The sequence below is a fragment of the Bubalus bubalis genome, chromosome 5 (assembly GCF_019923935.1).
Source record: "Bubalus bubalis isolate 160015118507 breed Murrah chromosome 5, NDDB_SH_1, whole genome shotgun sequence".
In the NCBI taxonomy this organism is placed as follows: Eukaryota; Metazoa; Chordata; class Mammalia; order Artiodactyla; family Bovidae; genus Bubalus; species Bubalus bubalis.
The window spans coordinates 113,854,318-113,881,090 of record NC_059161.1 but is presented as its reverse complement, the minus strand read 5'-3'; the positions used below and the strand labels follow the sequence as shown (position 1 = coordinate 113,881,090).

At 55.4% G+C, this 26,773-nt stretch overlaps 1 protein-coding gene across 6 annotated transcripts in view; it reads right to left on the bottom strand.

Moving 5' to 3' along the window:
* Positions 1-2,637: 2,637 nt before the first annotated feature.
* Positions 2,638-26,773, bottom strand: part of IGSF9B (immunoglobulin superfamily member 9B) — a 50,268-nt gene continuing 26,132 nt past the window's right edge. For 2 of the 6 annotated variants that reach the window (XM_044943566.2, XM_025286414.3), the window contains exons 15-20: positions 26,534-26,618; positions 24,270-24,431; positions 23,976-24,021; positions 21,772-23,424; positions 14,699-14,820; positions 2,638-11,414 (exon numbers count right to left, since the gene is read on the bottom strand). In XM_044943566.2, coding sequence (XP_044799501.2) covers positions 11,206-11,414; positions 14,699-14,820; positions 21,772-23,424; positions 23,976-24,021; positions 24,270-24,431; positions 26,534-26,618 — 2,277 coding nt within the window. In that variant the 3' untranslated portion in view covers positions 2,638-11,205. The other 4 variants (XR_006551378.2, XR_006551379.2, XM_044943567.2 and 1 more) reach the window with 4 other exon arrangements.

The window sequence follows — 26,773 nt, the reverse complement described above, 5'->3', positions numbered from 1 at the left end:
AAATCATTTTCTGCATCCTGCTGGTTGTGGAAGCGTTTTCCCTGCAAAAAGTTTTCAAGATGCTTGAAGCAGAGGTAGTCAGTTGGCGAGAGGTCGGTGAATATGGTAGATGAGGCAAAACCTCATAGCCCAATTCATTCAACTTTTGAAGTGCTGGTTGTACGACATGCGGTCAGGCATTGTTGTGGAGAACTGGGCCTTTTCTGTTGACCAATGCTGGCTGAAGGCACCCCAGTTATCGGTGCATCTCGTCAGTGTGCTGAGTATATTCTTCAGATATAACAGTTTTGGCGGGATTCAGAAAGCTATAGTGGATCAGACTGGCAACAGATCACCAAACAGAGACTATGACCTTTTTTGGTACAAGTTTACCTTTGGGAAGTGCTTTGGAGCTTCTTTCATACTACTGGTTGTCATATAAAACCCACTTTTTGTGGCATGTCACAATCCCATCGAGAAATGGTTGTTGCATAGAATAAAAGAAGACACTTCAAAATGACAATTTTTTAAATTTCAGTCAGCTCATAAGGCACCCATTAATTGAGCTTTTTCACCTTTCCAATTTGCTTCAAATGCCAAATATCTATAGAATGGTCAATGTTGAGTTCTTTAGCAACTTCTCATGTAGTTGTAAGAGGATCAGCTAAGTTGATGGCTCTCAGTTGGTTATTGTCAACTTCAGATTGCCGGCCACTACGCTCCTCATCTTTAAGGCTCTTGTCTCCTTTGAAAATGTCTTGAACCACCACTATATTTCATTAGCAGTTCCTAGGCCAAATGGGTTGTTAATGTTGCGAGTTGTCTCCACTGCTTTAAGACCCATGGTGAACTCGAATAAGAAAATCACTCAAATTTGCTTTTTGTCTAACATCATTTCCATAGTATAAAACACGTATAAAATATAAACAGCAAGAAATAAGTCATTAGCAAAAAACATAAAGCAAGGAATGTGCATTAAAATTATGTATAACATAATCACATTTAAGAACATATTCCAATATCAAATGGCAAATTTCAATAATGCAAAACCGCAATTACTTTTGCACCAACTTAATACATCTTATTTTACAGGGTATGATTTCCTCAGCACTATCATTGCTTGCTGTCTGTCTCCTGGAAGGGCAGAGGCCTTGCCTGCTCACTTGTGATAGATCCTGAGTGAGTGGAATGGTGATGCACGTGACTGGCCCTCAGGACACGTCTGCTCAGTGAATAAAGAGAACGTCCTTCATTTCTAGTCTTAAATCCTTCCACAATCTTGTTGAGCCATAAGTAAAATCTGGGGTTGATCAGGGGGACCAAAAGCCAGAGGTGAGAGTAGATACCACCAGAAATGACCTCCTAAGTATAAATAAAAGTTAGAAAATGAACTTTTTTAGCAAATTTTTATTTCTATCAAAATACAAAACATTTCTGAAGCAGAGTAATGTTACATGAGAAGCAGTTAAACCCTAAACTTCTTGAATTTTCACTTGCAACACTCCCAGCATTCCTTCACTGGCTACACATCTCGTCTCCCTGTGTGCCCTCTCTTCTCCCATTGCTCGTTTGCCCATGTCTGTGTTTGCTTGTTTTGCTCTTTAACTCACGATATGAACATGCAGTGTTACTGGCGATGCATTGGTTAGTATCTGGCAAGCCTGGAAATGCCAGCGAGGGGAGCCCAGCATGGCAACCCAAGCCAAGGCTGGCCACACGTCTTCTCCTAACTGAGTCTGGGGTGTCACTCAGCTTTCAACTGGCAGGAGCCTAAGGCCAAAGGTCACTGTCTGTGGTAGGCAGGGCAGGCTTTATTGCTTAGGCCACAGAGCAGGCATGGTTAAGGGGCACCTCCGGCTGGGTCTTTTGTGTGGATTGGGAAGAAGGGGTTGGGCAGCCTGAAGGGTGGCAGCTAGAACAGGCCAAGTCCCAGAACGGGTGGTCAGGGGACCCTGCAGGAGGAACCCCTTCTATAAGAAAGCAGCCAGAGCTGAGGGGAAGCAAGTTTCCTCCCCGTTCTGGCAGTCTGTGATTTGGTGGTTGGCAGTGCCTGCCTCTTGGACAGGCCCTTTATAAATGCTTAGACTTTGGAGATTTTGAGGAAAAAGCACCTGGTTGAGAGTGTAGCTATTTCCATAAACCTCCACTCCCTGACAGAGGGGATGGGGAAGGAGACAGGAAATGGGAGGAGGAGGTACCCTCCCCTCTGATTACAACCAGCCCACTCCAGAGCCAGCCTGGGTCTCCCCTTCAGGCCCCCAGTTGGTGCATTCACTTTGGCATTGTGCACCTGTAGCACACCCACACACGAGTGTACACACCACACCCCAGTCCCCCTCCCATACACACACACATGCACACACACACGCCTGGTGTCTTCCCAGAGTCTACTCAGGATGTAGATGGTGTTCCATCTTCACCATTACCCTCTGCTCCAAGGGGTCTCCTTGGCCCACAGGTTCCCAAGACCCAGCCCCAGGCTTGGCACATGCTGGCATTCCCAGGCTTTTGAGAAGAGGGTGACAGAACAGGGCACTCACCAGAGACAGGTGGTACAGAGTGTAGGATTATGTTCATATAAGGCTTTGGTACAGCACCGGTTAAATGTTCTTATCATTTGACTTCTAAGTTATCTCTTAGAAGAAAAAAAAAGCTTACTGAAAAAATAGTGTTTTTATTTACTTTTGAGTTACATACCTGAAGTTCAAAAAGTAAGCCTCTAGTTGCCATTCAGATTCACACTCAAAGGTGTTCTGTGTGCAGCTGTACAATTTGTTGATTTGTCTTTAATAGTTAACCAAAGTCAGCCAACCAGTACCATGAAGTCAGCTGCCCATGATTACTGACTTTACCCAGTGCATACATACAGAAGAGAGAGAGAACACAAAAGCCACCTCTACGTCTCCCACCCCAAACCCCTAGGGGAAAAATAGAGGACAAAATACAGCAAGATTTAAGGAACCAGTGGGACGAAGGAGGTTCAGTCCAGCTGGCCTCATCAAGAACAGCACCATAAAGCACCCTAGCGCAGTTACGTGGTAGTATCAACATTCAAGAAATGGAAACGAGGTTTGAAGGGTCTTCACGAGAAGACCTGGCATGGATGGGGGAAAACCCCCAAAGAAAGTTGAAGACGGAAAAAGTGTGCCATGAGAGCAGGCACTCCCACCAGCAGGCTGAGTTGTACTCAGATTCCTAGAAGAAGTGAGGCGAGAGGCCCCTGGACATTCAGAGGCGCAGAGCAGTTGGGGTCTTGGGAGGTGGCCGCGGGACCCCTCCCGACCCACCCTCGGTGTGTCTACAGACCGCTGGGTGAAATAGGGAAAAGAAATCCACACACATTGCTTTCAGGTGTGCTATGGAAGAATCATACCCAGGGTCATAAAGTATCTCCTGGTGGAAGAGAAAAAGTCGGGGACGAGAGGAACCGGGCGTCACTGACGTGAAGCTGCTATAGTCCCTTCAGGTCAGCGGCTGTGGAAGGAAGGAGCCACTGGTGGGGGCACCACCCCGCCTTGTGCCCCTTCCTCTGGCCCCACAGATGGCAGTTTGGAAATGAAGTCTGAACGAGGCGTTAAGACCTTTGGAGATTGATGTATACAACTTGGCAAGGGGGGCTTTAAACTGCTGTTCTTCCCTAAACCAGCCATTCAGTCTGAAGTCCCAACGATCAAGACCACTGCACAGAGTGTCCCCCCAGGCCCTGGGCACAGAAGAGACCCCCACAGGGCAACATCGGGGCCAGACCCTTCGGGACAGGCAGTGTGCCGCGTAGGTTCTCCTGCTCTCCCCCCTACTGTTTGAGGTTGCCCAAATTGGCTCAGCACGAACACCTGCATCAGACAGGAGATACAGGGCCAGAGGGCAGTGGGAACCCCACTTCCCCAAGCTACTGCTTGATGCCCAAGGGGGAAGGATACACCCACGCTGACTTTGGGTGAGGAACACCCAGTGACTCTGTCCACTCCAAACCCTGGTTCCATGAAGCAGACAGAGGTAGCAGAACTAAAACAACTCCACAGACACCCTCAGCACCCACCAAAGGGGAAGAGCACCAGCATTTGGTGTCCCTCCCACCACGCGGGCACCAAGGCACAGGCACAGCCTATGGGGTGGCCTCAAAGACCTAGTCAGCACACTCATCCCACCAACCCGTCCTGTTAACAGAGGTTCAAAGGCAGATGCTGTTCCTCTACATATAATCAGATCTCCATCATCCGTTGGCCTCATGTGCCTTTGTGAAAGCCCGGCTCCGCAGAGAAATTGGAGGTCTTGGCTGGGCTACCTACCCTTTCCAACCTTCCTGAGGCTCAGGGTAGAGATAAACTTTACAACCCCTCCAAGCTCTAACGTTTCAAGGTAGGGCTATGTCACTTGTCTTCCCTTTTCTTCCCGTAACTTACTCCAGTTAGAGGTAGAGGGGTGGGATGGGAAGGCTGAGGGCAGTGACTCCTTGGTGTGAAGGACCACACCTTGGGTGTCATGTGAAAAGAAGCAGTTTCAGAGTAACCCCAGACCCAGTGCGGTACTGTGATGCAGGATACCAGAGGTGGGACAGGGTCTGTGGAGAAAGAGAGGATCGCTCCGGGAGCCAAAAGAACGTTAATGAAAGCCCTCTTGTCGTGGAGGTTCGGGCAGGCTGGACAGGACAGAGACTGTGTTGCCCTTCTTGCCCAGCCTCCCTGAAAAGTCTTACAAGGAACGTCTGGCTGCATCCTCCCCTGGTCCCCTGAGAAGACTGCAGGGACAACTGGTCACCTGCCAAGCATGGATATGGCCACTGGACCCCATGCTGGAGCTCCCCCAATGCAGACTGGACAGAGACCACCATCCTCCAGTGTCCATGGGAAATGGAAAGCGTCTTGAGCAGGTATGCCAGGGGCTGAAGGACAGGCCTGAGTGAATGCCAGGGCCCCTTAAAGCTACACTGAGGCACGAGATGGGTCAGGGGTCAGACTCGAGCTGCACCCTCACCCCCTCTTCTCATGGTACTCCAAAAAAAGCAAAAAAGCCCCACCCATGGCTGAGGCACGCAAGCTCCTCTAATGACCGCGTTCCATAAGACAAAACCTCTTGGCCTATGTGATGCCCTGCTTGGGGAGGAGGGGTCAGTATTGGCTCTTCAGTTGACGAGCATGATGCAAGCAGAGACTGCACCCACAGGTGTCTCCTGGCTGCTGGCACCATGCGCCCTGCACCAGCTTCAAACAAATGACCCTTGGCAAGTCAGAGAAAGAGCTAGCACCCAGGGACAACTGTTGAGCCGCGAGGTGTGAGATCCTTGCAGCGTATGTGAGGTCTCAAGTTCTCAGAGAGGTATTCTTCAGGGCACACACTTTCCTGCTCAAATGCTAGTGAGCACCTGTTCCCCCAGAAGCTCTAGCTCTGGGTCAGACTCTACGATACTCTGCTCTGTTCTAGAAGTCCCTGGCCAGGTGCCAGAAGGAGGCTTTGTTAAAATTAAATTTTCATATGTACACATTTCCATCAGAAAGACCCAAGCGACTCTGAACAGAGAATGTCTCAAAAGACAGACGAGGCATGGAGGAAGAATGGGTGGGAGAGAGGGCACCAAGGCATGAGCTAGAACCCAGGCCACCCCAGGTGGTCGTGCTCCAAACATGTCTAAGCACGAGTACAAAAATAAAGCAAACTATGACTGCATATAGATATATAGATATATAGACAAGCTAGCTAGCTAGACTTCATATATATGCGTGTGCCGAAGGCACAACCCCGCTCCTCTCCCCGGCTGCGGTCCGCTGCCCTCCCATCTCCCACTCCCCAGAGGCCCCAGCTCCCAACCACGACTATTGCATTCAGTCCCTGCACCCACCCACCCCCTTACATAAGCTCCCCTCTCTCCTTAAAATAGAACAAATCATATATATTTATATAATTTTATATACAATCTCCATAAAAAATATGCTAAAGATGGCATATTACTAATTTCACCCTCCTACCAAATTAGGAGTTGCCTCGCAAAGAAAAGAGTCAACCAAAAAGAGGGTCTGCTAGGCCTGAGGCTACTCAGGCAAATTAGTGTGTTCCTACAAATCTTTTGTACACACACACAGCACACTTAAATGCATACCACAAACATACCACACACACACACACACCACCCTCACAAATGCACACCACATACCACACACATAGGCACCATACATACAGAGCACACCACACACACACACACACACACACACACACACACACTCTTACTTCCTGAGCCCAGGAAAGGAACATGGACAAGATAGCCCCCTGGGGCTGGAGGCCACAGAGCTAGTCTGGTGACTGCAGAAGGCCAGGTGAGACAGCCCCACCTCTCTGCCCCAGCCAGGACACTGTCTGCTCACGACAGACCCTTCAGGTTCTCAGCAGGTAATAGAAATTTCCGATGAGAGTGATGGACAGTTTCCCTTCAAAGAACTGCAAGATGGCTATAAGGACATCTGTCCCCATGCCAGAAACAAGATCTCTTAGATGCTGTAAGCCAAGAGGGGGCAAAAAGTCTCTCAGCCCTCATCACCAACATGAGGAGTCGGCCTCGGCCCCTTCCCTCCACACGTGTGGAAACCCCACACATCATCAGAAGCACACTCACAGAGCTTCTAAGGCGGAAAATGGGAACCACCCCCCACGAGCCCAACCCTTCTCCCCTCTCAGATTCCCTTCCCTACCCAACCAACTCCCCGTCGCAAACCATCCATGAGGTCAGGATCCCTTGAGCCATGAAGAAGTGGGGTGGGAAGGAAACGAGGTAACTGGTATGTATCTGGGGCAGAAGGAAGACCGTGGCCTGGTCCTAAAATAAACCCAGGGAATCCAGTGCCAAGGAGAGACTGGTGGGACTGGTGGAGCACATTTCTTCAAGATTCAAGAGGCCCAGCAGCTGTTCGTGTCACCATCAAGGGGGCTGGGACAGACGGCAATGGACCAGGGCCAGGGGCTAAGAACTTGCAGCACTTCTCCCTACCACCCGGCCCAGCTCTCCCCACCAGCGATCCAGAGTGGACACTGTTTCCTCGCTGCTTCAGATCCACCAAGGAAGACTGGCCCAGTGATGTCATTAATGGCTACTGTCTACCGAGGATTCAGAAGTCCAGATGCGCCACTCGTCTGGAAGGGACAGGCGCCAGCAGGGCTGTCTGCACAGCCGCCTCACTCTTCCTCGTCCTACACAGACACCCCAGGGTATGGGACTGTCTAGGGATCAGACTCAACCTATTTATTCTTCCAGCTTAGAATGGGTCATGAAAACACTTCTACCCTCTCAGTAACCCAACATGCAAAACAGTACATTTGCTTATGGAAGCACTAATGAGAGCCCCAGAAGTAAAGCACTGGACCAAGGTGGACTCACTGCTGGTCAGTGGGGTGGTGGTGGACACCCCAACCAAACTCCCAGTTGCTGAAAGCAACTCTTCTCAGAGCAGCAGTGCAGCCCCAGGGGGCTCCAAGCTCCAGCCTCCCTTTATGTGGAGAAGAAAGAGCTGATCGAGGATGCCCACTTCCTTAAGGGAACCCCTAGGAGCCTACCCACCTCTGCCTCCCTGCTGCTCCCCAACAATCCCTGCCCCCCAAAGCTCCATCACATGCAAGCAAAGCAAGCCCCAGATTAGCCACTAGCTTTTCTTTCCCTATGTTTCTCTATATGGTAATAAAATGTACTTTATGTACAGTTCTTCCCCAGCCCACCCCCAATCCCCTAAAAGGCCTTTTTCTAACAAAACTGGAAGTAACAGCTCTATCTGTGCACACTTGGGCCCTGAATTCTAATCCTGGAGAGTGACAAGGTCGCCCTGTTGCTCTCTGAAGTCTGCCTCCTAGCTGAGGCTATTTTGTCAACCTTGGGGAAAAAAAAAAAAAGCCTAGTCAGGAAATTTCACATCTGATCCTACCAGGTTTCCTCTGTATGAAAAGGGCACAGGGAAACAGCTGAAATCAGTTTAACCCCAAATATTTTAGATACCAAATCAAAAAGAGACAGCACTGAAAAATAGGAATGGTGACTCCCGTCCACCCTACTTGAGACGCCCCCAGCACAGGGTCCTGGATCACGGGCCTCCTCAAAGGCGGGGCAGACCCTGCCCGCCCATCGTCCCCCTTTCAGACCCATGTCTGGGAAAAGTTGAGAGCGACAGGCTGAGGGCTTGTGGACAGAGATCACCAAGTGCTGGGCTGTGTCCATACTCAACCCCACTGACGCCGCCAGCAAATCGAGAAAAGGCCCTACCTTCTCCTTATTGCTTGCTTTCCCCCAAACAGCTGCAGCCTCAGGCTCCCTCTGGCAGCACTTCAGCCTTTCCCTGGTCTCCAAGTCACCTAACCCAAAACAGTGCAGCCTCCAGGCACGATGCAGGAGGAAGGGTAGGCTACTTCTAGGCAAGGTTACCGGATGGGCCGAGGGGCAGTCTGGGGAACACCTGATCTCCCGCGGACTGGGCCCTGAAAGTTGGAGGAAGCTTCAGAGTCATCCCTGCACTTGGTGATGGGCAGAGCGCAAAGGGCATCTGGTCCTTAGGCATGGCTGCACCCCCATGCACATACATTCACACCTGCACACGCCCAGCACTGGAGAGTGTGCCTGTAACAGCCCTGTCTCCACCTCATGGACAGAGTGGACTGTATTCTGCTGATTTCCATCACAGTCCTTACAGGAAGTGCTGAACCAGCGCCCCGGGGTGCAGGAAGGCCCACGTCCACATACACTGTTACAAGAAGGAAGCCCTCGTGGGAGGAGTAATGAGTCCAAAGCTATTGAGAGATAGGTCGGCCTGGCGCCCTTCCCCAGTCCTGGGGACACCCAGCACAGCTGACACCCAGCGTCCGGCAAAAAGCACAACTCCAACCACATGGCCTTCTGTGCTGAGGTACCAGGCCTGGCCGGGGGAAGGCAGGCAGGCAGGAGTCAGCACCGTTGTTACCGCTGGCGACGGCGCAGGGCAGGGCCCTGAACGCCATCCCCTCTGTATCCTCTCCTGTTGTAACCTCAGAGCCTACAGTCCCAGCACAGGGCTCAGAGATGGCAGCCTAGCTCACCCTGAAGACACACAGCCCTGATGTTCCACGCACGGTCCACCAGGACCTGCGCCACTCAAGAAACAGCCACCATGAGAGTACAGACAAAGGCCACAACTGACCCCTGGGCCCGGCAGAGGTGCCCGTGGCCCCCTGTTGGGCACAGCGGCAGAGGTAGTGCTGCCTCGGGGAGGAAGCAGAGTCGCTGCTTCGCTGGAGCCACCGGCCGGGTGGGGCTTGGACACAGTGCCCAGCGAAGTACATTGGCCAGAAGGGGCAGGTTCCACCAGGTCAGTGGTGGGCAGTGGATGAGGCACAGCCACGAACACTGCTCCTGCCACTTCTTTCTCCACGATGGTCACGTTTGGAGAGAAACTGTAGTTGTGTGATGTGTGAGGCAGAGCCCCAAGGGTGGACTGGGTCCCCACTCACCGGGCGTGAGAAGGAAGCACTGGGCTGAGGATTCACCCCTAGGATGGACGCTCCCACATTCGGGTTAGCTTGCCAAGGTCTCCAGACTGAGAGCCAGAGAAGTGTCCAGTGCTGTGACGGGGCCAATATCCAGGCAGGTAACTGGGGACAGAGGCTGTCCCCAAACCCACCAAGACAGCAGCACCAAGAAGGAGGTACTTGCAGGAACCTGATCGCCACCATGATCCTTGGGTGGCCAGAAGGGCAGACTCTGGCACAAGAGGAGGAGAAAGAGGCCAGATGCACCCTAGCCACACACAGGCCTTCTGCCCACCGAGGGCAGTACCACACTGCACACACGCAAGAGAGAGAGACCTCTCCTGTCGCCGTCAGACCACCTCGCAGAGGCTTCTGGGTGCTAAGAGTCTGAGTTAGGAAGAGAACTCGACAGAGAAAGGATGGAGCCCGGCTCCCACCTCCCACTCCTTCCACCTTCAACCCCAGGCCTCAGCCAATTCTATACAAACAGCCCTGGGGGAAGAGGGGGCCAAGAGCACCCCCAGAACCCAGTATCCAGGCCCCCAGCTTTATCTGATCCCATCCTGTGGGAGTTCAGGTCTGCGGGGGGCACATGGGGAGCATGGAGAGGAGTGTGGGCGGGCTCCCCACACGTGGCAATTAATCAATCTGGGGAATTAGCTCCCACAAAAGGAGAGGAGGAATCCAATCAGAGCTTTGGAACAGCGCTCCGGAGGGCATGGGATATAAATAGCGCCGCAGCGCTGGGTGCTCGGCACAGATGGCTCTGGAGCGGGAGGCCCCTGGCCACAGGGCTCTGGGCCCGGCTGGACCCAAGGGGCTAATGAGGAGCTCCAGTCTGGGCACAGGGCCACCCCCGGCCCCGCTGCTAAGCAGCCTCACTTCCGAGCCAGACCACGAAAGCAAGAGAGATGCCCGCCTGGCCATCCACCAGACACCCTTCTCTGCCCAGGACCAAGAAATGGAGGCGGTGTTTAGTTCCATGGTAACGGACTGTTGAGCCCCCGAAACGGGCAGCAGTCACCGTGGCAAGCCCTCACTCTGCCTGGGACGCGATGAGGTCAAGACAAACGGGGGACCCAGCTGAGAAGGCATGTACCCCATTTCAGTGAGACTCATTCCCGAGACAGACACCAGGGCCCCCGCTAGCTCCCGCCGGTCCTCCTTGCCCAGCCCACACGCCAGCTGCCCTCTCCCTCCTTCCCCTGACCACAGAAGTGAGCATTTGCTCCCACATACATATATATACATAGAGAAACCCACAAACTACACACATACACATTTGCATCTATAGCTATATATATGTGGAGTCTGGAAGACGGCGGAGTCCAGCCCTCTTTCAGGACTCGAGAAACTGAACAGAAGCAGAGCACAGCGCGAGCCCCTGCTTCCTCTTTCACTCCACTGATATCTGAGGAGGTGGGGAAATCCACCTAGTGAAGCGGGGAGAGGGGGGGAGGAGGCAGGTCTCCCCCTGTCCCCAGTTCACTGCCCAAACTCCACCCACAGCCACGGCGGCCAGCGAGCCCTCTGCCCTCTCTCCCGGACACGAGGCCAGCAGGCCGGGAGGCGGAGGGGAGGCCCACTCAGGCCAGAGGGAGAACAAGTGGAGCCAGGGTCTGAGCAGCCCTGGAAGCCAACAGCTGGGCCACTGCTCCCCTGGAAGGGGAGGACGAAGCCCCACACACCCATCACCCCGTGCCTGCCCTTGCCCCTCAGCCAGCAGCCTCGCTCGGGGACACTTAAGTGGCAGCATCACAGCAGAGTGGCATGGCCGGGGTCGTCGTGCTCCACGCTACTGAGTATTGCCTTCTGGTCTTCTGGGAGCTGGCGGTGGCACAAGTCCGACAGACGGGCGAAGGGGTCGGGCCGGGAATGTCTCTTCTTCCTCCGGAGGCAGACAGCTTCGTCGGGCCACAGGACCTGAGAGTTTGGAAGGTGCTGAGCCTGCGAGGCAGAACCATCTAGGGAGGGGAGCAAGTGCAACACAAGACAGGAAAGGAGGAGAATATGGTAAGAGTGAGAAGCCAGCGGTGCACCCCCGCTGCGCCCTGCAGGGCATGTTGCCTGGCCCCCAGGGCCACATGCTAGAGCCACCCACCTGCCCAGAGACCAGAGCAGAAAGTGCAACAGAGAAGACAGCGCCCCGGCCACCCCAAGTGCTGCTCTAATGGGAGCCGGAAAGCAGGGTGGGCATGGCTGCACCTCCTGCAGACTCAGATCTAGTCAAGCAACATCTCTCATCTTCTATTTAATATTGAATATATTCAGTAACTTTTATCTAATTTTTTTTTCTATATTTTTAAAGAAATACTTACCCATTTCTCTCAGTGCCTCCTGGGTACCAGGCCATCATTCTAGGCACAGGGTTGGGACTCAGCACACTTTCCCCCCACCCACTCCCGCAAACAAGGATGGATGTCTCAAAAGATTTTACTTGTCCACATCACAGTCAGGTCTGGCCTACCCTGGACTGCCGGGCCATCCCTCTGCTGCATGGTGCTTCTGGGGACACAGAAGTGAAGCCCTCTCGTTCTAGAAGATGATACTTCAACGTGGGGATGAGGAGGAAGAGATAATAGAGATTTAAAAACTACAACTGAAAACCTTTCAGATGGTGCAAGTGCTACCAAGAAAGGTGGCACAGAACCCTGAGAAAGAAAATCTGGGGCGCTGCTTCTGCCCCGAAGGAGCAACACCGAGGCGAGTCTCGCATTACAAACCTTCCACAGGTCTAGGGGAGAAGTGTTCCCACAGTGTGATGGCCCCAAGCAAGGGGCGAACGCGACATGGGCTGGAGACCGAAGAGGGCCCCCACACTAATGCAGAGGAAGCAGAGGCGGTGAGGCGAGAGGGCAGGCAGAAGCCTGTTCTGATTGCAGGGGGGACCTTCCGGAGGTTTTAGCCAGAAGTGTGTGTGTACGTGTGCTGCACGTGTGTGTGAGCACACTCAGGGGACTCTCTAAAACCACTCTGGCTGCTGTGTGTCGAATACACTGCAGGAGCCGGGACGGAGGCTGCAGGACCAGATAGGAGGCTGCTGTTCTGGTCCAGGGGAGAGATGGGAATGACTCAGAACTTAACTTTAGCATCTGAGACAGAGATAAGTGGCCGGATATAGTGTGTGTTTTAAAAGCTGAGTCAACAGGGGACTTCCCTGTTGTTAACACTTTGTCTTTCAGTGCAGGGGGCTGCGGGTTCAATCCCTGGCTGGGGAGCTAAGATCCGACATGCCTTGTGGGCAAAAAATCCCCAAAAACATAGAAACAATGTCACAAACTCCAAAAAGACTCGAAAAATGATCCATATCAAAAAAATCTTTAAAAAACAAAGCGGAGTCAACAGACCTCACCAGATGGACCAGATGTGAAAAGAGGATGGGAATCAAGGAGCCTGAGCAACCAGGCAGGGAGGAGAGCCTTTTATGAGACTGGGCAAGAACCGGGAGAAGCAGACATGGAAGATTATCTGTAACTATTTGAGACAGAACACCCAGAGGCATGGGCAGCAGGCACCCAGAAATATGAGACCGGCTCACACACAAGGGCTGGGCTAAAGACAGAGCTCTAGGGAGTTGTGAACACATGACAGCGGACAGGACCACTTAAACAAAAAAGAGAACACAGGAATCTCGTGGGACTTTTTTTTTTTTTTTTTGCCAAAAAACAAAACACAGATGATAGATAAATAATATATAGGTAGATAGAATGGGCTTAAATGGGTTGAAAATTCAGCTTTGGACTCTTCTCTCCCAAAATCTAAAAAAATGTGTCTTCTTTCTCTAAACTTCAGTATCCTCAGCTATAAACTAATAGGATAATGGTACCACCCAAAGGCCAAGTGAGAACTGAGAGCTCGCTGCATCCCAGAAACGCAAGGGCCTCGGTGTCTCATTCTCCCAAATGGAAGGCTCTCTGCGGTAGATAAGAAAGACCAGCAAAGAAGCCGTGCAGTGGCCTTCTCAGACAGCCTATCACAGCACTCCAAAAACCACTGGTAGAATGAGAGCATGTGATAAATAGTAAGGAGTTCTCTAAGTCTGAAATAAGGCTGAACTATTTTTGCAGTTTCTTAGAAGCTATGTACAACTGCTGGGTAAACAGCATCCATTTCAGCAGAGATGTCCTTTCTATGAAATAAGGCAGTTTCACTCTAACTCATGGAGAGAAGTCTGCCCCGCCCTCAGACACTGAGTCCATGCCACAGGGACCCCTTAACACTGAGTTCAGTTCAGTTGCTCAGTCGTGTCCGACTCTTTGTGACCCCATGGGCTGCAGCACGCCAGGCCTCCCTGTCTATCACCAACTCCCGGAGTCTACTCAAACTTATGTTCATTGAGTAGCAGATGCTATCTAACCATCTCATCCTCTGTTGGTCCCTTCTCCTCCCGCCTTCAATCTTTCCCAGCAACAGGGTCTTTTCAAATGAGTCAGTTCTTCACATCAGGTGGCCAAAGTATTGGAGTTTCAGCTTCAGCATCAGTCCTTCCAATGAATATTCAGGACTGATTTTCTTTAAGATTAACACTAAGTAGGAACCCAGAATTCCCATGTCCAACCAGAGAGGCCTGATAAAGAGGAAATACATAAGGAAACAGGGATATGTCCAAGGCATATGGCAGACTGAGGGGAAAAGTACTATTTATACTGTTAAAAGAATACACTAGGACTTCCCTGGTGGTACAGTGGATAGGAACCCACTTGCCAGTGCAGGGAACACAGGTTCGATCTCTGGTCCGGGAAGATCCCACATGCCCTGGGGCAACTGAGCCCGTGTGCCACAACTACTGAGCCCGCGAGCCTAGGGCATGTGCTCCACAACAAGAGAAGCCACCACAACGAGAAGCCCGCACACCACAACAAAGAGTAGCCCCTGCTCACCACAACAAGAGAGCCACGCAAAGCAACAAAGACCCAGGGCAGCCACAAATATTTTTTTAAATACACTAAAACAATGCCATGTATTTTCTAAAGGTGTATGCACAAAAGGGTTCTGAACACACATGCCCCCAAGAAGGATGGTCCCTAGCTTGGATGAAACAACACTGGCAGGACAATCAGATTTTAACCTTATTTTTCTCCTTTTTTGACATGAAAACCCTATTTGTATATCACTTGGCAATTAGCACTAGAGAGAAGCAAAGAAGAAGACACACTAGAGGAGCTGACTTTGCAGAGAACCCAGAGCTGGGATCTGTAAAGGCAGGTCGGGGTGGGGACTGAGGGATGGCGCGCCGCTCCACATTTACCGGATCGTTTCTTTGACTTCGAGGAGCCCTTGGATGACTTTTTGGGCTTCTTTATCCGTTGGTACTTCAGAGCCTCCAGCCTCTCAGGTGCAGCAGCATTCCCGGGTGCAGGCGGATGTGTCCTGGAAGGGACAATTGGAGAGGCACAGGTAAGCTCGCACACTAGGGAGCTTTGGAGGAGGAGCTGGAGAAAGCCAAGCAGCTGCCCTGGAGAAGACACCTGCCTCCCTGCTGCTCCTGGAAGAGAGAGTCCCAGTGGAGAGCTCCTGCAGCGGGAGGCCCATCTGCCGGGCCACCAGAGACCTGGGAGAGGGAGAGAGACAGGCTTTAATGGTGAACCCATCATGCGGCCCCCAAGCTGGGGAAGGCAGCGTGGAGAAGAAAGCAGCTTCTGTGTCTTAAGTTCTTGGACCATCACAGTCAAGACCTTTAGGTGAAAAGTACAGGGGCAGGTTAAAGGGGTTGGGGGGAGAGCAACCCCACCCCTGACTGTCCCCCCCGCCCCCCAGGAAAGATAGGCCCAGCCAGACAGGGCCCTAGTGTCCCGTGAGATCAGCCTCTCCTTTGCCAAGAGTCAGGCAGAACCCTGCAGCCAACAGCAGCAAATGGCTGTCATCCACCCACATTTCGGCAGCAGACAGGGCTCAGACTCCATGGTCACGTGAGAGAGCAGACGAGCGCAGACGTGGATTACGACGGTCAGTATCCAAATCAGGCAGTCTGGCAAAGCCCGGGACACCTGCAGCGAGTGTCTCCATGGTTTAAGATACAGAGAAACCAAGGTTGTTGGGAGAGGAGACCTGTGTCGGAGTCTCCTCCTGCCCCAGCTGAGGAGTGGAGGTAGCAGCTCACCTAACAGAGTGCCTGTGCAATTAGGTCAAAGGCGACACCCAGAGCCCATGCCGCCAAGATGACAGAGAGCTCGAAGAGAGCTGAGAGGGTGGGCTGTGACGATCTGCACTCACTGGAGAGAAGAGTTCAAGAAAATCTAGAAGATCGTTGCCATTTCTTCTCAGAGGAAGCCAAACTTGGAGCGTGAGGAGTAAAGGGGGAAAGAGAGACATGGGTTGCTCTTTCTTTCTGGCCTGTGATGCTATCGGCACGCCATCAGGGAATCAGGGCCACCCCAAAGCCCTGAAGTCTTGGGGGGAGTCACTTTCCCCATCTCCCTCCCCACACCTCACTCTTCCATCACCATTCCAATCAGTGCTTGGTAAATCCTGATTGAAGGAAGGAGGACAGCCAAACCTGTGAGGGGAAAAGAAGTCCCCAGCGGTGAGCAAGCAATCTAAGGTTAAAAAAAAAAAGAGGGGCGGGAAGACCACAGCTTCATCTCCCCAACCTTGGGGATCTTTGTAAGGACAAAGCAGAAAACACGCAGGCTAATTGTAGATGAGCCTCTGGTTCCTGGGGCTTCTTGATCCAGCTGACAGTAAGGCAACCTGCATCTTCTGTGATAGATGCCATCCTCCCACGGCCTTTCCACAGATACAGTGCAGGGAAGCTCCTCCCAAGTCCAGGTCAGAGACAGCATCTCAATTCTCATCAGCCCCATCGAAACACAGAGCTAAGAGCCCCCCTACACGCATGCACGGCCTCAGAGAGAAGTAGGCCAGCTCACCATCAGAGGTCTGGTCTTCACCCAGAGACCCAACTGCCAGCTCCCCCTTTGTTCCTCTTTCACAGACACTGCAGTCTACCCCTGGAGGCCCTACACGGCAGCAGCTGGAAGGAAATCTGGAAGCAGACCGAGAATGGAGATGGCCAGGCCACAAGGGAGCGTGACTCCCTGGGGCTGATGCGGCGGGCTCACCCCGCTCATCCTGGACTAAGGCTTCCTGGTGCTGCCTGGAAGGAAAGAGACGTGAACACACGGCTTGGGTCATCCACTTGCTGGTGCTGGCCGGCCTCTTCCAGGGGCAGACAAGTGAGCGGCACACCATCTGAGGAGGCGAGTGACAAGCCAGCAGGCCAGGGGCCAGTGTGCAAACAACACAATGCAGGGTGACCCACTGGGCATGAGAGAAACAGGTACAGGATGCCCCCCAAAACTGCAAGGGATTCTCCCAGGCAGCTAAGGCTTCCAGGGTCAGTATCATTATCACCGTCATCACTGCTCTCATCACACAGAACTCGTTCACCACTCATCATGCCAGGCACTGATCTATGTTCTCTGCAGTAACTCCCCTGAACCCTGACAGCATCCCTAAGGGGCAAACATGAGACAGACCCCATTTTTCAGATGGAGAAACTGAAGTTAAAGAGCTTATGCCGTTTGTCTCATAATCCAGTTGTCAACACAACACGGCCAAGACTCTCAGCGTCCTGTAAGCTGTGTGCACAGCTTCTTCCTGATGGAAACAGGCACAAGCCGCACGGGAGGAGGACACTGCTCTCACCCCGCAGCCCCGCCATGCCCTGAGCAGTCAGCCTGCCCTGGACACCCGCACTGCCACCGTCTTGGACAATCACCCCATCGGTGGAAGAGCCAGAGAAGATAGCCTGGGGAGGGAAGCTGGCTCAGGTGTGCCCTCAGCAAGGATTCCCAAAAGGAAGAAATAAGCCACTGGGAGGTGGACGCAGGGGGAGTCAGTTTTCCTTATGAAGCAACCAAGCTCCAGCCCTTCCAGGACACCTGCTGTCCACCTGTTCCTGCATTTGGCTCGGTGTTCAGACTCTGACGCACAACAGGAGAAGCCCCGAGGCACTGGGCTGCTTGCCCATACAGGAGGCAGAGATAAAAAGGCAGGGTCTGGAAGGACGGAGGTGTGGAGAGGGGGTCACAGTGGGCCTTCATATTCAGTTAATTAGGCAGAAAATTCACACGAAGCATCCCAGCAGGCTGGAAGCCAACTGCCTGCTTCTCTGGAAAGGGGGACCCTATCCCCTGGCCAGGCTAAGCCCCTGGGGGACTTCTGGGCAATGCACTTTGATGCCAAGGAGCTCAGACAGGGAGGTGAAGCCAGAACTCTCTTTCCATTCAGCCCCAGTCCTTCCAGAACACACCGAGTCATCAAACTTGGACCCCTCCCTCAGAAAGCAAGAGCGTTACTGGAAGGTGAGGCCTCAAAGCCTGGCGTTCCCGGTGAACTCCAAGTCTATGTCCCACAGTGCTTCTCTGTGGTTCAGACCTACCAAAGATGGCCTGAAATATACCTTAACGCTTTTTGACTCTTACTCATTATAAAATTCATGCAAAACCCAAATCAGTCACAGTCCCAGAGACCTCTCAGCTGCTTTTGCTGTGCCCACCCGGAGCAGTGGAGGGAAGACACAGCCCAGCTCAGAAAGGCAAGCCGCAGTGCAGGATGGCCGAGACCCCAGGCCTCTCCTGCCCAAGAAGGGTCACCCTCCTGGCAACAGCAAAGCAGAAGGGAAAGAGTGTGGCCTTCCTTTCCTGAGTGCACACTCTGCCTGTCTGTCTATGGGACTGGGGAGGAGACCAAGCAAACCCACTCCCATCCACGGGGTGGCCAGGGCATGGGTGAACCTGCCTTCCATCGTAGCACAGCCACCAGGACTCTGCGGAGGGGCACCCTCCCACTGTGCCCACCGACGGCCCCTCCAGTGGGCCAAGTGTGTGGCCTCCCAACTTAGGACAGGCTTTTCCCAACGGGGCTGCATTCCCCGGGTTCACCCAGTACAAGGGTCCCCAACACACTCTGACACGCCTGCCTCATGGAGGCCACGGTCAGCATGAACAGGAAAGGGAACCTGAGAGAATGGGAGGCCCACGCGGCTGCTGGTGTTCAGACAGGGAGCTGAGAGCCCTGGCCACTAACAGGCCGAGTCCTCCCAGAGACCACCCACCACTGCCTGCTCTGAGAAGGGAGCTGGAGGAGGAGGAAAAGGAGAGGAGGAGCGGCCCAGGACGGCTGTGGGCTGGGAGCAGGGAGGGGGGACAGAGCAAGAACGCACGTAGACAAGACGAGTCACACCTTCTCCAACAGACCCAGGGGGACACATGCAAAGGGGGCAAGACGGCAGCGTCCATGGGGGAGCCCGGCGCCTGCGGGGGCCCCCCGGCCTCTGCCCGAGCTCCTGACAGGCAGCGCAGTGAGGGCCTGACTCTCGAGGCCGAGGAACCAGCCAGGCCAGGCAGAAACCCAGCTCCCACCTCACGACCCTGGATTCTGGGTTTGTCACAACAGTGAGCGGACACTCAGCCTGCAGGTGTAGGACACCAGGGAGGGGTCACAGAGGAGAACAGGGCCCGGGCACTTTTCAAGAATGAAGGGGGAGTGCTGGGCCCGGAGTCATCAACTCCTCAGGGAGTCAAACTGGGGTCAGAGAGGCGAGAGGGAAGGTGGAGGGCCAGCCTGTCAGTGTCACTCAGCTGGCCGCTTGCAAGTGCTGTCCCTGGGCTTCCAGAGCGTGGCATCAGCCAGCTTCACAGGACCCGACCTCTGGCTACAGACACCTTCCCAGCTGCAGATCATGAGGAGCTGGCAAACAGGCTCTGATTTATGGGAGGCCACTCTCATGACTCGAGGAGACAGGCAGCCCCCCGCCTCCCTCGCCCCCTGCTATCTCCAGGTGGGGAGGAGACAAGGCTTCCTCCTGGAAGCCAGAAGTACCCAGGGAGGCTCTGCTCCTGTCTGAGTGCCTGGTGCCCTCACTGGCTAGTCCCCAGAAGCATCCATGGCAAAAAGCAGCATCTTCTTAGCCACCACGAGAGTGATGGGGTTAAGGGGCCCACAGAAGCCTCTTTAAGAGGCTCGGTACCCTTCTGCTGTCAAGTTGCTGAGATCCCCACCTGGAAGAGGAGGCACCCACAGGGGAGCAGAGGGAGGAAAGTGGTGTTTGGTCAGCCCCTTTCCAATCCCCTGCCCGGGGCCGGTTCTCTCCTCTAGGGGGCTCCTCCCAGAAGCCCCCAGAGCTGTGGAGCTGTGGCCCAGAGAGGGCAGGAGTGGCTGCTTCAGGGGCCTTGACAGCAGCGAGCCTCCAGGCGAGGTCTGCGCCTCAGTCCTGTGACAGCCAAGAACAGGCTGCCGTGAGGGCTCAGGAGTGGTGACCTTCGCTGCCCAGGGCCCTCACAGGATGACGCGGGGCCTGGACCAGAGAAAGACCCAACTGGTGAGGAAAGGAGCAGGCCACAGCCCAGCCCCAAGCTACGGGGAGGACCGGTTATCAGTAGGATCCCCAGAGGACAGGGAGGGAACAGGGCAGGTCAAGGGGCCAGGGAGGGAGGGGGCCTCTGTGTTGGAGGCTGCTGGGAAAACCGGGCAGAAGAGAGCAAGGTGCTCACAGATACCCCGGGACCCAGACAGGTTTCCCAAGTGCAGAGATGCAAAGCGCTCTAGGCATTCTAGGCCCTCAGGTGCATGCAGGCGCCAGGGCTTCTGTGGGAAGCTCTGGACAGCAGGATGCGGGTGTCTGGATGCAGAAACCAGGGGGGGCTCTGGGCGGGGCTCGGAAGCTGCAGCTAGGCGGTGGCCCGGCGGGCTGTGGCAACAGCATGATGTGGGGAGCCCAGGAAGCCGCAGGGAATCGGAGCGGAGGCTGCCGCCCCACAGAGGACCAAGGGGCTATGGTCTGGATTCCCCCGTAGAGGAAGCGATGGCCCTGCCGAAGCCCGTCCGCCGGTCCGCCCCCCACCGCCCGCCCAGCCGGAGCTCCCTTACCTATTGAGCTGAAGAGAGGCTTGTCTCGACAACACTGCCCAGATAGCTGAGATCAATCAGAAACAAAGCGGTTATCAACACGGGCGCCGGGACCACCCACGCACACCCAGAGGGGAGGGGAGGAGCACGGGGATCAGAGAACCGACAAGCGAGGAGGCCAGAGAATGGGGTGAGGGGCAGGAAGGAGAGAGACAGAGACCCAGACGGCACGATGGGACGAAGCAGATGAGGGCTGCACAAAGCACAGACGACAGGGCACGGCCCCCAGCATCTCCTGCAGACAGCGCACGGCTCTCCTCCACCTCCCAAGCCTCCTCCCCCACCTGAGCCGAGGGGTGGGCGGTGAGGCTTGTGCTTCCAGGTACCAGAGTGGGGAGTGAAGGGGGTAGGGCGCCGGGCTTCCTCCTCTCGACCACCTCCCGTCTGCCTACCACCAGGCCAGCCTCTGCTCTGGACTCTGTTCCCCCGCACAGGCGGCCACACCAAAGAAGAAGACCAAAGAACGGAACCAGAGTGGGCGGGGGCAGGAGATATGGGGTCTACAGACGGTGCAGGCTCTTCTCAGCAACTCGGGCCAACCCAAAGAAGATGGAGGAAGAGAGACAGACAGAAAAGGACAGACTCGGGGAGGAGGAAGAAGGAGGGAGGGAGAAGGACCCGAGAGAAAGAGCACGGGCAGGCGTCCAGGCTCAGTGGTACCTGGCACACCAGCTGCTACCATTTACAGTGGGCTCCCCCAGGCCGGCTGATCGCAGGGGCTTGTCTGTCTGTCTGTCTGTCTGCAGCTTCCTGCGAGGCACACAGGTTGGGGTGGGGTGTGTGGCTCGGGCTCAGGGTTCACAGGCCTGAGATGTTGCTTTCAGCCTCCAGGAGGACACAGCCTCTAGAGATGCTGGGGTGGGTGGTGGGGGGTTGGCAGGTGGGGGGCGTTGAGGGGAGTGTGCGGCGCTCACTGGGCAGCAGAGGGCAGGAAGTTGGGGACAAGAGCCTGGGGGCCCAGGGAAGCCAGGCCCCAGGGTCCTGCTTTCAAGGAGGAGGGCTCAAGGAAGAAAAGGAGGCTGGACACGAGGTCTCCGGGCAAACCCTGGAACCACCCAAAGTCAGGCTCCCAGGGAAGCACTGGGTGACCACTCAAGGGACGCACATACCCTCCCCCATCCATGTCCTCTCCCCTGGCCGCCCCCCTGGGCGGGGGTCTCCTGAGAGCTCTGGGCAGGGTGGAGAAGATCCCTCATGCTCCTGGCCAGGTACCTGGGCAGGTAAGCCGCACCCCCACCCCGGTGACCACACCCTGGCGATGCCAAGACCAGCACTCCTCTCCTGAAGGATCTGCAGCATGTCCAGACAAGCCCTGTCATTCAGTGGATGGAGGGGCGGGGGCAGGGGGTGGGGGGGAAGGGGCGGAAGATGATCAGGTGCGGTGGGCACGAGAGACCAGCTCACACTCACCCTGAACTCGGTAAGGGTGGAGCGGGGGGCTCCGGTCTGAGCAGCTCCTCCCCCAACCTTCGAGGGGAAGGCGTCTGTCCGAACACATCCAAGCTGTCCGCAGGCCCCGTGGGGCCCGGCGGAGGGGAGGGGTAGGCTGTGGCCAGAGTGGTGAAGCCCACAGTGGGCCGGAAGCTGGGGCTGCCGCTGCGGCTGCTCTGGGATGGGGAGCCCGTGGATGGCGTGGACTTTCGCGAGAAGCTGACGGCGGCCGGCGGCTGCAGCGTGATCTCTGACATCTCAGCCTGCTGCAGGAGACCGGGGCGGGGCCGGGCCCGCGCGGCCAGCTCAGGGGAGCCGGTGCGGGAGCCGATGGGGCTTTGGGTCAGAGGCGAGAGCCGGGAGGGCTGTAGCACCACTTGATGTAAACTGGGCTCAGTGCGCCTGGCCTGCCGGGGGCTGGGCCGGGGCCGGGGCTGGGGCTCGTACCACCGAGTGTCCAGGCCCAGCGCGCTAGGGCCGCCGTGCGCCCCTGAGCCGTCAGCCGGCTCGGGGTAAGGCAGCACGGGTATGCCCATGCCTTGGCTGGTGTGTCTCAGCTGCCCTTGGCTCACGAGAGGCTGCACAGGCCTGTCCTGCCACTTGGCGGTGGGGGGCACTGGGGCAGGGCCTCTGCCTGGCGATTTGCCAGCCCAGCCCTTGGGCGCCTCCAAAGACAGGATGCCTGGGTAGGCTGCGGGCACCTGCAGGGAGGCAGGCGGCAGTCCTCGGGGGAGGCCAGCCGCAGGCTGCAGGCTCTCACCCACTTCACAAGGGTGCAGCTGGTGGGGGAACATCATGGACGGGGTCTCTAGACCCCCGAAGGGGAACTCCGGCCGGCCCCAGGGCTCTGGGGAGCGCCCACCCGTGGGCGTCTGAGTCAAGGGCAGTGTGCTGTTGGAAGCGTTCTCTCCATTCTCCTCGGGGATGGTGGGGTGGCCGAAAGGCCCCTCGGCGTGCAGGGGCGGTGAGGACATGACGGAGCTCAGGGGGCTGCCCACCTCCGGCATGTAGAAGGGAGGCGGTTCCACCTCCCCTGGACTGCTGCTGCTGAGGTACCCATAATACTGGCCGTGCTGGAAGGGCCGGGGGGCGGGCGGGCGGGCTTGACCGGTGGCCTGCAGCCGGCTCTCCAGGCCACCGGGGCCCTCCAGGCCACGGGGCTGGAACCGAGGGCTGTATGCTGGTGGTGGCAGGTAGGACTCCTGGCTGGACGACAGAGGGGTCAGCTGGGACTTGAGGGCAGCCACGGACGCGGGCACCAGCGGGTCCTCGTTCTCCTCGTCCGACTGGCGGAACTCGGGGTACATGTCGGTCTCCTCAGCAAAAGGGAAGCCCTCGATGCGCCGGGCCTTGGCAGAGGGCTCCACCTCAGAGGGGTCCATCACGAAGCGGCCGTCAGGGCCCCTGCTGATGAGCTCGATGGGCGTGGTGGCCTCCGCCTCGGCCTCTGCCTTGGCCACACTGTACTTCTTGCTGCTGATGGCCCTCTTGGTCTTCTTATACAAGGACAACTCCTTCTCGCGCGAGGGGCTCAGCATCCTCTTGGCCGCCGGCTGGCCCTGGTCATCGGAGGACTCGGACGGGGCACGGAGCGTGCGGATGCTCTCAGGGCTGACCTTGCCGGAGGACAGGCTGGGGACAGGGAGAGAGCAGACAGCATGAGGGGGGCTCGGAGGACATGACTTCTTTCTGTTCTTCCTGCCAAGTACCTGAATCACCTGGCAGGGTGACAGTGAGGAGGAATGGCAGCGGGGCCACATGTTCTGGCATGAGATACTCTGCCTGGCTCTCAACTGCCTAGGTGGGCGCTGTCCGTTTTCCAAACAGACACCCTGTTCCTACGCTTATTCTGTCTGCTTCTACTATTTGCCACTTCTCTCTAGTCACACCTGCAACTTGACTCCTAGATTGCTCAAGAAATGCAAGCTCCTTTTACTATTAACTTAACCAAAACATATTAAGAAGATACATCTGTTAGGATGGGGGAAAAGAAAAAACATCAAAGAAATATATTCTAAAGCCAAAGAAAAACAGTTCATCTGCTCTCTTGAGTTGTCTGCTTCCTCTGTCAGTGTGGACAACTTGAAACTACCATGCAGATCAATTAAGGTGACAAGGCTAAGCGAGCCCTCCACCCTCCACCCCGGACAGCCGTGCCCTCTCCTCCTGGGGAGGCCACTTACGGAGACTCCAGGCTCTTCCTGCAGTGTGTGATGGAGAGTGGAGGGTCTGGAGGGAGAAAGGATGGAGCTGGCTGAGGCTGATGCCACAGAGCCCACCCCAGCTGTTGCTGGGCCCAGGGCAAATCCCCGAAGGGAAGCAGCCCCCAGGTGTCAGGAAGCGCTCCATCCAGGATCCTGCACCCCCACCACTCCACCCTCATTCTGGTCCCAGCCACCTCTCCCACCATCAAGGCAAGTCCCGCTGGCAGCTCTGCCCACAAGGTCCGGTTTCTCTGTTTTCAAGGCGACACCCACCTTTCTTGCGCTTGAGCTTCCGCTTGCGCTGCTTGTTGACAAAGCAGGCGGCCAGGGTGCTGAACAGGATGGCTGCAGCCAGGAAGCAGATGGTGGCCACAATGCCAGCCAGTACCGGTCGAGCCAGCCCCTCGTCGGTCAGGTCCGGCTGCGGGAAGATGTCTGAGGGGATCGGGGTAGGGGTGGGGGGTGGAGCACAGGTGAGACTCTTCCCTCCCCCAGGGCCCCAGGTGCCTCTCCGCCCGCATAGTCTAAGGCTCTGCCCTAACACTGAAGAGGCGGCGTGGTGGGAAGAGGCAGAAGGGCATCGGGAAGCTGAGGAGTCGCCACCTGTATCTCCTCCCCGTGGGGCAGCCTCTCCAGGTGATGTCCAGGCCATCACTCACCTGATGACCTCACCAGGTGCCCTCACCAAGCAGCACGCTCCACCCGGGAGCCACGCCCAGTTGACCGGATGCTGAGGGAGCCTAAGTATCACAAGGCCACAGGGACTCCCACCAGCCTCTCTACAAGACCAGAGCCCAACAGCGTGAGTGCAGCACCACAGGGCTGTCACTCCAGATGCAGGCTCCCATTCTGCCACGACGGTGCAGGCGGGCAACCCCTGCAGGGGGTCAGCACTTCCTGGCCATCAAGGGCACATGCTGGCGTGGACAGGGCCATCAGACAACATCCTGTTCTATTGGCAGAAGGGCCCAGATTCACAGAGCTTGTGAGAGACAGCGGGATTGGATGGGTCCCCAGGATCACACGTCACCCAACAGCTCATTAGGAAGTGCCACCCCCCAGGCTCATCAAAGGGAAGCCCACATATCTTTGATACATTTGGCCAGAATCCACTCCCATGTCGATGAAGACATGGATTAAAACAACCCAGATCATGCTGAGCAGAAAAAGAGGGCTCAGCCTTTGCAAGCAGGCGGCTGAAAGACAGGGAATGCTAAAGCAGTTGGAGGACGTTCACCAGGGACTCTCGCCACTACTGGGAACCAGACATAAAGCCACTGAGCAGAGCAGTTCACGAGAGGTGCCCCCAAACCCTCAAGTCCTCTACCCCAGCCTGGGCTGCAGCTCTCTCCCCCAGATGGATGCCAAGACAGAAGTGTGCTGGGCTACAGCCGGCACCTCCGAGGAGAAAAAAAACAAGACCAGGTTTCCTAGAGGATCAGTGGTTAAGAAGCCACCTGCCACTGCAGGGCACACAAGTTCAATGCCTGGTCAGGGAAGATTCCACATGCTGCAGAGCAACTGAACCCATGCACTACAACTACTGAGCCTGAGCTCTAGAGCCCAGGAGCTGCACCTCCTGAACCCAGGTGCGGCAACTACTGAAGTCTGCATGCCATAGAGCCCATGCTCCACAACAAGAGAAGTTACAGCAATGAGAAGCCCGCACACCACAGAGAGTAGCCCTGGCTTGCCACAAGTAGAAAAAGCCCGTGCAGCAACAAAGACCCAGCACAGCCAAAAACAAAAATAAATGAATTAAAAAAAAAAAAGAAACCAGCCCCACAGTGCCTAACACTCAAGACAGAAGTGTGTTAGGCTCTCCGGAAGGCTCGCTTCCCTGCCCACCCCACCGTACCAGCATCTCCAGGAATCCCAAGCATGAGCTTATCAGGCCCCCTCCTGCCCCCTGCCTCCAAGCACTGCCCAAGGACATGTGCCCCAACTTGATCGCTAAGCAAAAGCTTCTTCCCAAACCAAGGGAACCACTTCTGGGGGAGGGATCTGCTACTTGGCAGGGACTGTAACTGGAGAAATATGCGTAGATTTGGGACCAGAGCCAAGAGAAAAGAAGATAAATGGAGACAGTGCTAGGGAGTTGGCTTTATTTAGCCTGAAAAAAATCTAGGGAGAGGAAGGAGCGGAGGAAAACAACACCAAACAGCAATTTTCCAAATGAAACACCCTAATTATAAAGCTGCCTTACCAAGAGGCATCGGTAAGCACCGCTGACCCGTTTCTGTCTCTTTGCTCCAATTTGCACCCCCCACGTCACCCCACAAGTGGATAACACCAGAGGAACAGAAATTTAACAGCAAAAGGACTGAAGTTCTTTTTGACTATTCTAACGCGAAGGTTAGCTGGATTTCCTTCTGTGGCTACCGCAGAGAAGTGGTCATGAATTCGGCTCTTCAGGTGGAGAAACCCTACCCACCTGAAGGCCATGACACAAAGAGTCAGCTGGCGCCCCTCCTCTATTCCGGCTCAGCCTCTCCCCACACGAGCTGGTGTGCCGATGCGGCCCCGACCCCAAGTACCTGTGCTGGAGACGCCGGCAATGTTGCTGGGCTCGCTGATCAGATCCTGCATGACGGCCAGGACCCGGAACTCGTACCACGTGTCCTACAGCCCCAGAGGTGACACCCCGTCAGCCGCGCAAACTGTCCCAGCCACCAGTACCCCTCCCAGCGGAGCCCCCGCCACCAACTCTGCAACTTGGGCTATCTACCAATTTCCATGGGATAAATACTCGGACTGTGATAGATTCCAAGCTATAC